The 13,191-nt window shown below is 48.6% G+C and overlaps 1 protein-coding gene across 2 annotated transcripts in view; it reads right to left on the bottom strand.

Annotated features, from left to right (window-relative positions):
* egl (Egl_like_exo domain-containing protein) overlaps window positions 1-7,800 on the bottom strand; it is a 325,918-nt gene extending 318,118 nt beyond the window's left edge. The window contains exon 1 of one of the 2 annotated variants that reach the window (XM_070541355.1): window positions 7,148-7,800. In XM_070541355.1, coding sequence (XP_070397456.1) covers window positions 7,148-7,560 — 413 coding nt within the window. In that variant the 5' untranslated portion in view covers window positions 7,561-7,800. The remainder of the gene's footprint in view (window positions 1-7,147) is intronic. The other variant, XM_070541356.1, reaches the window with a different exon arrangement.
* Between the last annotated feature and the right edge of the window lie 5,391 nt (window positions 7,801-13,191).

Raw genomic sequence — 13,191 nt, 5'->3', positions numbered from 1 at the left:
AAGAGACCATCTCGACGACATAATAACGATACGCCGCCGTCCCGACAAAGTTGGGAAGCCAAGACTACATCGACGAAAGACGACTTGACGTTCCAACTTCAGTTCAACACGACGCAGCCGTGATTTAACGCCAAGGCCTAACTGCAATGCCAGACAAAGAACCACTGACCTCCACGTGCTTCTCGACGGCCACACAGTTACCACCTTAGTGGACACAGGGCCTGATTACTCCGCAATGAGTGGACATATCGCCGCCCAGTTGAAGAAAGTTAAGACAGCATGGGAAGGCCCTCAAATTCGGGCCGCTGGAGGACACCTCATCATGCCGACTGGAATCTGCACGGCAAGGATAACCATTCATGACCGAACTTACCCTGCCACCTTCATTATCCTCCAACAGTGTTCACGAGACGTCATTCTCGGTATGGACTTCCTGGACCAACACGGCGCAATCATCGACCTGAAGTCGAAGTCAATAACGCTGTCGGAAGATAAAGCAATGCCGCCGGAGAGCCCTCGTAGTCACCACGCCTTGAGTGTGCTCGAAGATCAAGTGAGCATCCCACCTCGCTCCAGCATTGTTATTTCGGTCAGCACCGAAACACCCGCTGACGTAGAAGGCGTCATCGAAGGCGACCAACGTCTACTGCTAGACCGTGGAATTAGCGTCGCAAGAAAGATCGCTCGACTGGATAGAGGGAAAACTGAAGTGTTGCTGACAAACTTCAGCCAGGAATTCAAGCACATCAACAAGGGCATGACGATCGCGTACATCGAGGAAATTCTGGAAACCAGTAATGCGTTTGTCCTCTCGGATTCTGATGCATCTACCCCGACGACCATGGTTCCCGAACCAGACTACGACATTATTCCAGGTCTCCCCGTGATTAAGCAACAGCAGCTCAGAAGTGTGCTCTGACGATACAAAGGCTGCTTTTCGACGTCATCGAGGATTCGACAAACACCAGTTGCAAAGAATCTCATAATAACTGAAGAATGCGCTTGACCACTCCACCAGAGCCATTACCGAGTTTCACCACAAGAATGTGAAGCTGTAAGAGAACAAGTCGACAAAATGCAGCGCGACGACATCACCCAGCCGTCGAAAAGCCCGTGGGCATCCCCTGTTGTCCTGGTGAAGAAAAAGGACGGAACCCTACGTTTCTGTGTCGATTATCGTCGTCTGAACAAGATCATGAAGAAGGACGTATACCCCCTCCCACGAATAGACGACGCATTAGATCAGCTCTGCAACGCTAAATATTTCTCGTCGATGGACCTCAAGTCTGGCTATTGGCAAATAGAAGTCGACGAAAAAGATAGCGAAAAGACCGCCTTCATCACCCCAGATGGCCTCTACGAGTTCAAGGTTATGCCATTTGGACTGTGCTCGGCGCCTGCAACGTTCCAGCGCATGATGGACACAGTTTAAGCAGGATTGAAGTGTCTCGTTTATTTGGACCTGTCTCATTTATTTGGATAACGTCGTCTTCGCCGGAAATTTCGACGATCACCTTAGGCGGCTTGCAACAGTACTAGAGGCCATCAAGTCATCAGGGCTCACTCTGAAGCCAGAAAAGTGTCGCTTCGCTTACGATGAGCTTCTGTTCCTAGGCTATGTCATCAGCAAGTCTGGAGTCCACCCCGACTCTCAGAAAACAGCTGCCATCGCAAAGTTCCCGCAGCCTATCGACAAGAAGGCAGTGCGTAGATTTCTTGGCGTGTGTGCCTACTACAGGCGATTTGTCAAGGACTTTTCACGCATCGCTGAGCCGCTGACACTGCTAACTAAATGTGACGTCGAGTTCAAGTGGGAAACGCCGCAGGCCGACGCATTTCAAGAACTCAAACGACGCATGCAGTCGTCGCCCATACTTGCGCACTTCGACGAGCACACTGATACCGAAATCCACACTGACGCCAGTAGCCTAGGCCTCGGTGCGTCCTGGTCCAGAGAAAAGATGGACATGAACACGTGATAGCTTACACTAGCCGGTCGTTGTCAAAAGCGGAAGGCAATTATTCTACAACCGAAAAGGAATGCCTCGCCATCATTTGGGCTACAGCGAAATTTCGCCCTTACCTCTATGGCAGGCCATTCAAAGTGGTCAGCGACCATCACGCATTGTGATGGCTAGCTAACTTAAAGGACCCTTCAGGACAGCTGGCATGGTGGAGCCTTAGACTAAAAGAATACGACATAACTGTAACATACAAGTCCAGACGAATACATTCAGATGCCGATTGCCTATCACGTGCTCCCATTAACCCTCTGCCACAAGATGACGAAGATGACAACGCCTTCCTTGGAATAATAAGCGCGAAAGACTTCGCCGATCACCAACGAGGGGACCCGAAGCTAAAAGCCCTAGTCGAGTATTTGGAAGGGCACACTGACGTTGTCCCTAGGGCATTTAAGCGTGGATTATCTTCGTTCACGCTTCAAAACAACCTACTCATGAAGAAGAACTTCTCACCAGTCCGCGCCAACTACCTTCTTGTTGTTCCGTCGGCGCTGCATCCAGAAGTGCTGCACGCCTTACACGACGATCCAACCGCTGGGCACCTCGGATTCTCCCGGACGCTGTCGAGTATACAGGTAAGGTATTAATGGCCGCGTCTGACCGCCGACGTCGCCTGTTATGTCAGAACATGCCGAGACTGTCAACGACGCAAGACACCACCGACAAGGCCAGTTGGATTACTACAGTCAATCGAGCCTCCTTGCCGACCATTCCAGCAGATCGGGATGGACTTGTTGGGACCCTTTCCGACGTCAACAATCGGAAATAAGTGGATCGTCGTGGCGACGGACTACCTCACCCGCTTGGCCGAAACTAAAGCACTGCCGAAAAGTAGCGCTGCCGAAGTGGCGAAATTCTTTGTCGAAAACATCCTGCTGCGACATGGCGCCCCACAAGTCCTCATCATCCACAGAGGAACGGCCTTTACAGCGGAGCTCACCCAAGCCATTCTGCAATACAGTCAGACAAGGCACAGGAGGACAACTGCCTACCACCCACAGACGAATGGTCTTACGGAGCGGCTCAATAAGACCGTTGCCGACATGCTAGCAATGTACGTCGACGTCGAACACAAGACCTGGGATGCCGTCCTGCCGTACGTAACATTCGCTTACAACACGGCGGTGCAAGAAACAACACAGGTCACGCCATTCAAGTTGGTTTACGGCAGGAATCCGACGATGACGCTATGCTGCCGCACGTCACTGACGAAGAGAATCTTGACGTCGCTACCTATCTCCAGCGCGCCGAAGAAGCCCGACAGCTCACCCGCCTACAGATTAAAAACCAGCTGCGTATCGACAGCCGATACTACAACCTCCGACGACGTTTCGTCGAGTACCAGCCTGGCGACCGTGTTTGGGTATGGACCCCTATACGCCGATGAGGACGGAGCGAGAAGCTTTTGCGTCGCTATTTCGAACCGTACAAGATCATCCGACGTATTGGCGCACTGGACTATGAGGTCGTGCCAGACGGCATTTCGCTATCACAGCGGCGCCGCTCACGACCTGAAATAGTCCACGTTCTGCGACTCAAGTCGTACTACCAGCGTTAATGAACTTTGGGACTTCGCGCAACCAGACCTTTGGACTTTGTTTCTTTTCATTGTTTCGTTACTTATGTTTAATAAGTGTCCTTTTGTGTTTCACTCTCTTATAATTGTAGCATCGGGACGATGCTTTTTAAGAGGGGTGTATTGACACGTGTACTTATCTTTATCGGACAACCACGTTTCGCCGCCTAACAAATGTAATCGCACAGCGTGGGATGCGCCCGCATGTATCCAAAGTTTCTGGAAAGTTATCGAAGCTTCTAACCACTGTATGTTGTCGCCGAACCTTGTGTTGTCTGATTTTAACGCTTGACGCAAATGGTGTAGAAATTTGTAGAAGGCATGCGGGTCCCAACGATTAGTCTGGAACATTTGATGACTGCTGTATAAAAGCCGACGTGCCTGACCCGCTGGTCAGATTTCCGACAATCGCCGACCGTGTTCGCCGCTATCGTTGTGCTATAAGTGTAGCCTCTTTTGTGGGCACAGGTTCGCCCAATAAAAGTTAGTTTTGTATTTCACCGTATTGCTGCTTTCTTCACCGTCACTACCACGTGACAATACGATCGCATACGATGCCGGTTCTTCTGGCCGGGTCTCTAGCGCCCCATGCGTTGCTACGTCGCAATTTGCTAATTGTGTCAGTGCCGGAAGAAACCTCCCTTGAAGTTCCCTCTGAACCGTTCTTTCGCGCAGGCCTTGACCTGCTTAGCCGTTTTCCGACGACTAGAGGGAACAAGTGGATCGCCGCCGCTACTGATTACGCGACACACTATGCGATAACAAAGGTGTTGCAGACTAGTTGCACAACTGACACCACCGATTTTTTCCTTCACGACGTCATTCTCCAGCATGGTGCACCTCGACAGTTACTTACAAACGGCGGTCGCTTGTTCTTGTCTCGAGTAGTGGACAACCTCCTCTGCTCTTGTGCCACTGAGCCCAAGCTGTCCACTGCCTACCACCCACAGAAAGGTCTTACGGAACGTCTCAACCAAACAATCACAGAGATGCTGTCGATGTACGTCTCCAACAATCACCGTGACTGGGACGCCACGCTGGCTTATGTGACGTTCGCGTATAACTAGTCCCAACATGACCCTGCAGGATATTTACCCTTTTACCTCTTGTATGGTCGCGACCCCACACTACTGTTTGACCCCATCCTCCCTTCTGTGCCACGTGTTGCAACTGAGTACGCTCGTGAAGTCATCGCTCGCGCTCGCATGGCACGTCAAGTTGCCCAATTTCATTTATTAGCCTCACACCATATACAGAAAGAACATTACGACCGCTGCCATCGTTGATGTTAAGTTCGCACCAGGTGCTTGGGTGCTCCTCTGGTCACCATATCGTCAAGTTGGCCTCTCCCAGAAGCTTCTCTCTCGCTACACAGGGTCTTATGAAGTCCTACTCCAAATTAATGACATCAATTATGAGATTTCGCCGCTACACTTTGATGCATCCTCAAGTCAGACGCCTGTCGACGTCGTGCACGTTTCGTGGCTGCAGCCATACTTCGCTCGCAATTCTTCGCCTGCTATGCGCCGAGACGGCGCTTCGCCACCCGGGGGTCCTGTTACGGAAGGATGAGAGAAGAGAGAGGAAGAAGATCGGAGACGCTGGCTGCTGTGTGTTGTTGGTGGTCAGCCATCTTAGCTGTTCTGCTCATCCTGTATATATATTGTAAATATAGTTTTCGTATACTCACAACATCCCTGTAACAATATTATAAAAGTCATAGAGAAGCAGTCACATAACATTCTGCGCAATACCCGTGGTGACGGGAAAGTAGCAGACACAGGGAATTAGATCGCATAGCGTATAACAATAATTAGGCACCGACCTGCATCAAGAAGGGGAAACAATTAAGAGTCTAGCCAGTAGCGCTGCTCGCGTGCCCACTGAAACTGACCGGTGCAGGTAGTTTATTTATGTCATCCACTTGCACTGGAGACGTTGACAATGTGACTGAATTCGGGTGAACGATAGGTGCCCATAGTAATGTATAGAGGGCTGTTGCCACCATAAGTGAAACCTAACACAATGCTTTATTTTGAATGCTTTCATAAGCATCATTTAAATTTATTCTAGTAAGAACAAACTATGAATTGTGTAACTTAGTCTTTGATTTGCTAAAATTGTGCATCATAGTAGTACTTGGTTGTGTTGTTGATGCTTTCTTTAATGCACAGCTTGTGCTGATATTCTTCCCCATTATCTTCGGTAATGTTAACTCTGAGGGTGGAATAAAAATTAAAACAAATAAATAAGTTAATTAATATGGGTGGTGCTCGGGACTTTTAGTCAGGATCAAATTAAATGAATAGTTACAATTAACCCAAGTCAAATTAAGGGAAGCCTATGTATATCCGTTTATTACATCATGTATTGCCTTTCTCACCATGCGAAAAGCTAGCTAGTACTGTATAAATATCTTGCCAGGTCAACAGCAGCCAAAAAGCAAAGTGGAAAGAAATTCAAGCATTCCTGTGATCTAATTTGTCTTGTCTGGAGTCTTTCTTGATATTTGTGGTGGCTTTCTTGCCTGTTTGGTATAAGTCTCATGTTGAAATCTTTCAAATAAAATAATTAATAAAGCATCATTTCCTGCTGTTCTTAAGTCTTCATTTGTGGAAAGCTGCCATGCCACCAAGTCGCCCAATCTTCTACCTTACTACCTTGGCAACACAGTTGCGCTAGCTGCAGAAGCATACCTTGGCATGTGAGCCTTTTCAAATTCCAATCGACAGATGTGAGTTCCTGGCCTTTTCACAAAACGCAACTAAATATTGCCTTTTTTTTTTTGAGCTTGCACATTGTGCCTATTGCCACTCGAGATTTACTGTCATTTATCACGAAGCTTATATTTGAATTTTTACCTCTTTAGCGTTAAACATGTGGTCTAGAATCTAAAGAATAACTAGTTGAGGCTGCATTGTGGAATACTGCGCAGTTACATGCAAGAGAGGGTGGTACAATGCGACTGAGGCACAGTGTGCTGCCATTGAAAACACTGCTGTTTCTGGTTGAGCCTTTTTATAAGGCGGCGTTCGCGTGGGCTCGTCTGCCGCGAAGTGTGTCGTTAGTACTTTAACCCCTCTCCTCACACCCTTTTTTTTGCACTTTTTTTCTCTGGTGCTGTCCTGGGGGGAACCGCATTTTTCTCGAATAATGCATACGTATACGGTTGAACCGCTCGAGGTGTAAGCGTAAAACACGAGACAGGACTGAATTAAAGGAGATGGCAAGAGTGAAAAAAGTAGACACGAGGGATTCGCAGCCCGCACGAGGCCGTTTCAAATGTGACGGCGCCGTGGAATGCAGCACATTTCAGAGCAAACGGTGAGAAGGGCATACCTTCTCTCTTACGACAACGACGGCTACATTTTCCGGGAAGACCACTAGTGGAGAGCAACACGCGCTTCTCTTTTTCTTTTTTTCTTTCTAACGTTTAGCTATGAGTTTAGCACGGCGCTGAGCTTCGTCGTTATAGGCCTCGAATGAAATGCGCATATTACCTTTTGGGCAACCCTGACAGTATGGTTAGAGCGGTGTCACAACCCACCTTCCGTGCTGGCCAGAAACGTGCCTGATCTCGGGCGTCGCCTGCGACCGGTGTCCCAGCAACGACTTGATTGGCACCTCGGCATTGCCGTACTGCTCCAGTTTGGCGCGAAAATAGTCGATGGCTTCCTGCACATAGTCGCGCTGCGGCGAGGTTCCCGAACTGTCACCTTCGAAGCTCGTCACCGACACCTGGTCGCCATCGATGGTGAAGAGGAACGGGTACTGCTGCAGGAACTTGCGCAGGCCCGACTGGCTGCCGCCGGCGATCTGGCGCATCTCCTTGGTGAACCCTTTGGTGCCGAACTGGCAAGACAAGTCGTGCAGGGTCCGCGGCTGACCCTTATCCATCAGTCGGTCGAGGAAGAACATGAGCGTCATGTTTTTCGTGTGGTCGTAGTCTTTGCTGTCCATTGCCGCTACTTCAGCGTCGCTCGTTGGCGAGCGAAGGAAGAGCGCTACGATGACATGGCGAGGGGAGGCCAGGGTGCTTGCATCAGCTGATAAATTTGGCGGGGATTGGAAAGCGTTCTTACTTGGTTACTTCTTTTCAGTTTCGGGGTCCAAATTCGCAAGTCCGAATCAGCTGAGGAAGCACCACATACTCAAGGCGTCGCCATCTTGCACGTCACACTTTGGCATGATGATGATTATGGAGCAAGAAAAATGTAAGAGACGTTCATTTGAAGGATTGCCAGTTGTTTGTGCGCAGGCGCGAGTAAGAGCGGGCGTGAGAGAGAAAATTTGGGGGCTTTTGCTTTTTGAATATATGACTCGGTCTAGGTACTACGGAGGAGGTTTCTCAGCGCGTGTTGTAAGTATTTGTCCCTATGCGTGCAGGCATACGGGGCAGTGGTGCCACGGCTGCTGATTTTTCAGTAGATGTACTGATTTTGTTAATTTTCTGCTGATTCAGTGATAAAGCGCTTGAATCTGCTGATTTTCTTGCTTTTCTACTGAAACGAAAGCGAAATCTGCAACTTTTTTAGTACGGGATGGATGGATGGATGGATGGATGGATGGTTATAGAGGTTACAGACGTTACATTATAGTGATGCCACCTAGCGGGAGGAAAAAAATAACGTGGTTGGCTCCGAGCATGGCTCCGAGCATAGCGTTTCCTGCAAAAATTACTAGAGGGAACTTTGGCGCTAGTGTCTACGGGAGCTGCCATTGAGTTTCTCACTACATTACCTAGAGGAAAATCTGGCGCTGCTGCGCTGTGGTACAACGTTCTTAGACATACTTCAGTTTCACAGCTCCGCTCGGGAGATGGCCGAAGTGGTGGTCACGCGAACTAGCGGCGCTGCGATCGCGTCTTTTGTCAGTTTTTTGTTTCGTTTCTGATAGAAGTTGCTCCATTTCTGGTAGATTTCTGGTTTCAATTTTGAGAAGTTCTTATTTCACAGTTCTTAATTTTGAGCCTCTTTGTGAAAATTTGTCATACCTGAGCTAGGTATTGTAAATGCGTTTCTGGTAATGAACTTGAAACATCTTCTGCTTTCACTTCTGGTTTCATGTTGGTTGCGCTGCGTCGTCTGCCGTTATCCTTCTCCGTTTTGTAGGTGTTGTGTGATGTGTCGTGATGTGCTCTCTTGAAAAGCTTCTTGAAGAAGCGTTTCCGCGTCTCAAGACAGCAAGAAGTTCCCTATGCCGTGCTGTTTTGCCCCCGGCTGCACCAGCGGCCAAAGACATGATGCCGCATGGTCACCATTTTTTCGCACCGCCGCGAGACGCTGGAGAGTTTAAAAGTTGGGAACGCATGCTACACCGAAAAGACAAACGCCTCACAAACAAATCAAAAGTGTGTGAACTCCACTTTGAGGACGACGACATTTTGAAACGCTACAAGCATGTTGTGGGTAACAAAGAAATATTGATTCCTCGCGGGAAATAGATGCTTGTTCCTGGCCCGCTTCTTAATCGGCTCTTTTCTGGGTTGCCTGAGCACATCTCAAAGCCAAAAATGTGAAGCGAAAGCGACGTCCACCAAAAGAACGAGCGCAAGTGCCGGCAAGTACATCGGGCGAAGCTTGTAGTGACAGCGCTTCAACTAACCTGCTGTTTGGCTTGGAAGAAGGAACTTAAGAAATATGCGCTACACACATGGTGCTCAACGAGCTCACGAAACGTGACAGCTGCCTTCTGCGCTCTGGAAGTTCGAAATTGTTGAGGACGACACAACACAGAATTAAGCGATGCGGAATATTTTATATAGAGGCAACTGGTAGCCAGGCATCTGCGAGTAATGAAAACTGTTGTGCTTGAAGAGGATGGTACGGCTACAGCAAAATTCACAGGAAGCTATTTCGAGCTGCGACTAGCATTGCAAGTGTGGAAAGAATCCTGAGAGAAGCAGAGAGCTTGAACATGTGTGCGGGTGTGGAAGCAGGCCAGCGTGACACGGTGACATCAGATAATATGCACCACAAGCAGTGCAATGTACTCTAGTCTGCGCGCGTTGTCTCCGTCTACAGAGGAAACTTCGACTGAGCATTAAGGCTCCGAGCGCAACGCTCAAGCAATATCAGAAGCTACGCATTGCGAAGAAGAGGCTGCCTAGGCCAGCTGCTGCGCATCAAAAGCAAAAGAATGAAATCTTGGCTCTGATGAAGGCTTTCTGAAATGTCCGATAACAGAATCGAGGAAGCGTCGGCCGAACTTCCTTGCATTTATGACATCGTTTAAACAGTTGAAAGCAAAGTCTCCGTGTGGCGCGCGGTACAATGCGGACTGGCTTCTTAATTGTTTAATGCTGAGGATATTAGCGAGCCCTCGAGCATATAAGCTTCTATCTGACATAAATATGCTGCCCTTGCCCTCCATGAGCCGTGTCACACAAATTCTGAAAGGAATACCATGCAAGTATGGTTTCAATCATCTCTGTATGGAAGCTATTAGAAAAAAATTAAATTATGGGGTTTTACGTGCCAAAACCACTTTCTGATTATGAGGCACGCCGTAGTGGGGGACTCCGGAAATTTCCACCACCTGGGGTTCTTTAACGTGCACCTAAATCTCAGCACACGGGCGAAGCTATGGGAAAACAGCTGGCAACAGAGCAGATGGGAAGAAACTCGGAACACTGATTTTGGATGAAATTAAGTTACGCCAGGCGTACAATTTCAACAATTTCAACAAGTCAACCTCCAAACTTGATGGATTTGTGGACTACGATGGTATTTCAAATGAAGGAACTGACCAACTTGCAGATCATGCGCTCGTGCTGATGTTCGTACCACTTCTGGAGAGCTGGGTGCAACCGCGTACGTGCCACCTATAGCTTTGCCACGAAAGGTGCTGCGCCTGGCAGGATTTTAGCAGAGCTGGTGTTGCAAGAAATAATGCAATTGCATAAACGTGGTGCTGTGGTGATCACCGTAGTCAGTGACGGAGCTGCGAACAATCGCTCGATGTGGCGGCAGATGGGAATGAGCGGCAGCGTAACCTCACCTTCTCACAAGATTCCACATACATGCCTGCCTGAGCGCGCGTACCTTTATTTCCGGTGTGATGTGCCACATGCCCTGAAGTGTGTACTCAACCATTTGCTGAAGCACAAATTTGGACAGGTGCAGCTAGTAGGTTATTTCATATATAACCTGTGCTGATTGGCGTCGATAACTCGCTGACATAGCAGGTGCAAGCAGCCAGAAAGAGGGCAAAATTGCTTTGAGCAAAAGTAGCTCAAAATTACTTTTTTGTGCACAAAGTAAATAAAAAGTGCCACTGTGTTTGTTGTTTGTTTTGTTCGCCAAAAAGAAAATGAATTAAACTTTGACATAAATATGTTCATAGTATTTAACTTCGTCCTTGTCACTGCTCACAGATCACTTCCAACTCATTTGCACGTCCCATAATATCCGCGGACAACTATAAAAAATACATGTGTCAATTCAATTTATTAGGCGAAGAAGCGTTGACGGGGGTGGATCAATTCACCACAGCGTTATCTCAAGCGACTGCTGCATGGGCGTGATGCGTTAACGTCCCTACGTCTGCACAGGCGCTCGCCGTCTTTAATGAATACACATATTAAGAATAAGCAGCAAAAAACAAAGCCCCCGCTGAAGGGAGCACCGTGGCGCTTTTATAGGGAAAAAAAATTTGTTTAAAAGCGGAATCGAAGTGCACGACCTCTCATTTGCGGTGTAGTTGCAGCTTCTAAAGACTAGCTAGACATGTCATTCAAAGGTCCTTGGCATAAAATACTGTTCGGGCAGCCAAAACACAGTCGTCGAAGAGGGAACGGCACAGGCCAGTTGGGGAAAACGACCCACCGCAGAGATGACATCGTAGGAGTAGACGATGCGCGCTGCGTGAGAGATATGTCACTGCAGCGCCGATAGTGCACAGACACCGTGAAGTCCCCGTTACTTACGCCCGGCAGGTTTGTCACAAAACTTATACTGCGTATCTAAACTACATTTACCGACGGATAAGCGCCTACAGGCCTGTTGGTGCAAACGACGCATCGCAGCAGGAGCAGACGACGCGCGGCGCATGACGAAAGACGCGACTGCAGCGCCGGTAGTTTCAGTGACACCCGTTTCGGCCACGTCGGCCAATGGGCTAGCATAGAGAGCTGCGAAACTGAAGTATGTCTAAGAACGTTGCTGTGGTATGCATGGGAATGCCGGTATGTTGTGGATTCGGATTGGCATCGTTCTCGTAGAGACAGGACACCTTGAAGACGGCCGGCGTTGCGTGTACCCGGTGGTTCTAACGGGTCCGTTGCGTTCACCAGGTTGCTGTAACGCACTCGCTGCGTTCACCCAAATAGCCAATTGATGGTAATTTGGCTTGGCTCCTATTGGATTTTCAAAAGGCGGCGGTAGCAGGCCCCGTACCACGACCTACTGGAACTCCAGACCTGTACAGATATCCGGCTTCTATGGGAGCAGCTTGCGCCCACTTTCGTTCAACCGACTGCCGTAGGTGGCGCTTTTATAACCTGTTAACCTCAAAGGGAAGCTCATTACTTTTCGAAGCGAGATCGGGATGCCTTAGAACACGCACGTATAAAGCGAGATATAAGAAGGAAGAAGAAGCATGTGCTTGCTGCGGTAAAGCTAGGGAAACGACGGAGCATATTTTATTAGAATGTGAAGACATCTATCCAGCGGTCGATTTAGGCACCACTGGTCTCCTTGAAGCCCTTGGGTTCAGCGGGAGCAGTGGTAAAGCAAACAGGTCCGCAATAGACATCAGTAATGGCGTTTTTCACTGGTCGATTCGGAGCAGGATTTTTTGCTCCGCGGCAACGAATCCGAATTTCACTGGTCGATCTGGAGCGGGTTCGCGCGTTCCACTGGTCGTTTCGGATCAGCTCGCTCCGCGCCGGATCGCTCTCACTTGCTCCGCCGCCGAGACGCGGATTCGGGCGGAAATAGAACGCGTCACATGGCGTCACTTCCGTATTCAAGCGAAATCGGTACCCGGTCGGTACGCACAACCACGACCTACTGAACTACAGACCTGCACAGATCTCCCTCCTCCAGCACGCCTGGTCTAGTTCGCCCCTTTTGCCGCTAGGGAAAGAACGTACGAGCAGAGTGGCGCTAGTCATAACCTGTTCGCTGTCGTCTGCTTCTGCGATCTGTTCAGCGCTTGTCTTGCCATTTCGGCAGGCACAAAGCGCTTGTTTTGGCGGTAAATGAATAAATTCACAAATATACAAAAGAAGACATATTTGCGAATGGTTTGCGTTTGAATAGTGAAACTAGAAGAGGATGAGCGGTGCAAGAAATGTAAACAACGAGCATAGGTGGCCGCTGCAATGCTAGATCAACGGCATAAATTTCGCTTTCCTAGCCTCCTTAAGAGACTGGAAAAATTGTTTAAAAAGATTCATAGGATAATCTAGCTTTCTTTAGTTGATTACAGATAGCCTAATGTCGTAGATGACATTAGGATTTACTACTGTGTGCCGTAGTGAAAGGAAGATGATCTGGTAAAAGTATAGTAAAAGTATTCACTAGTAAGTCCTCCGCCCGATATGTGCAATAGTCTGATAGATTCTGTTTCAAGGGAAGGTTAGCATAC

This window comes from Dermacentor albipictus, chromosome 6 (assembly GCF_038994185.2).
Source record: "Dermacentor albipictus isolate Rhodes 1998 colony chromosome 6, USDA_Dalb.pri_finalv2, whole genome shotgun sequence".
In the NCBI taxonomy this organism is placed as follows: Eukaryota; Metazoa; Arthropoda; class Arachnida; order Ixodida; family Ixodidae; genus Dermacentor; species Dermacentor albipictus.
This window is presented reverse-complemented; position numbering and strand designations above follow the sequence as displayed.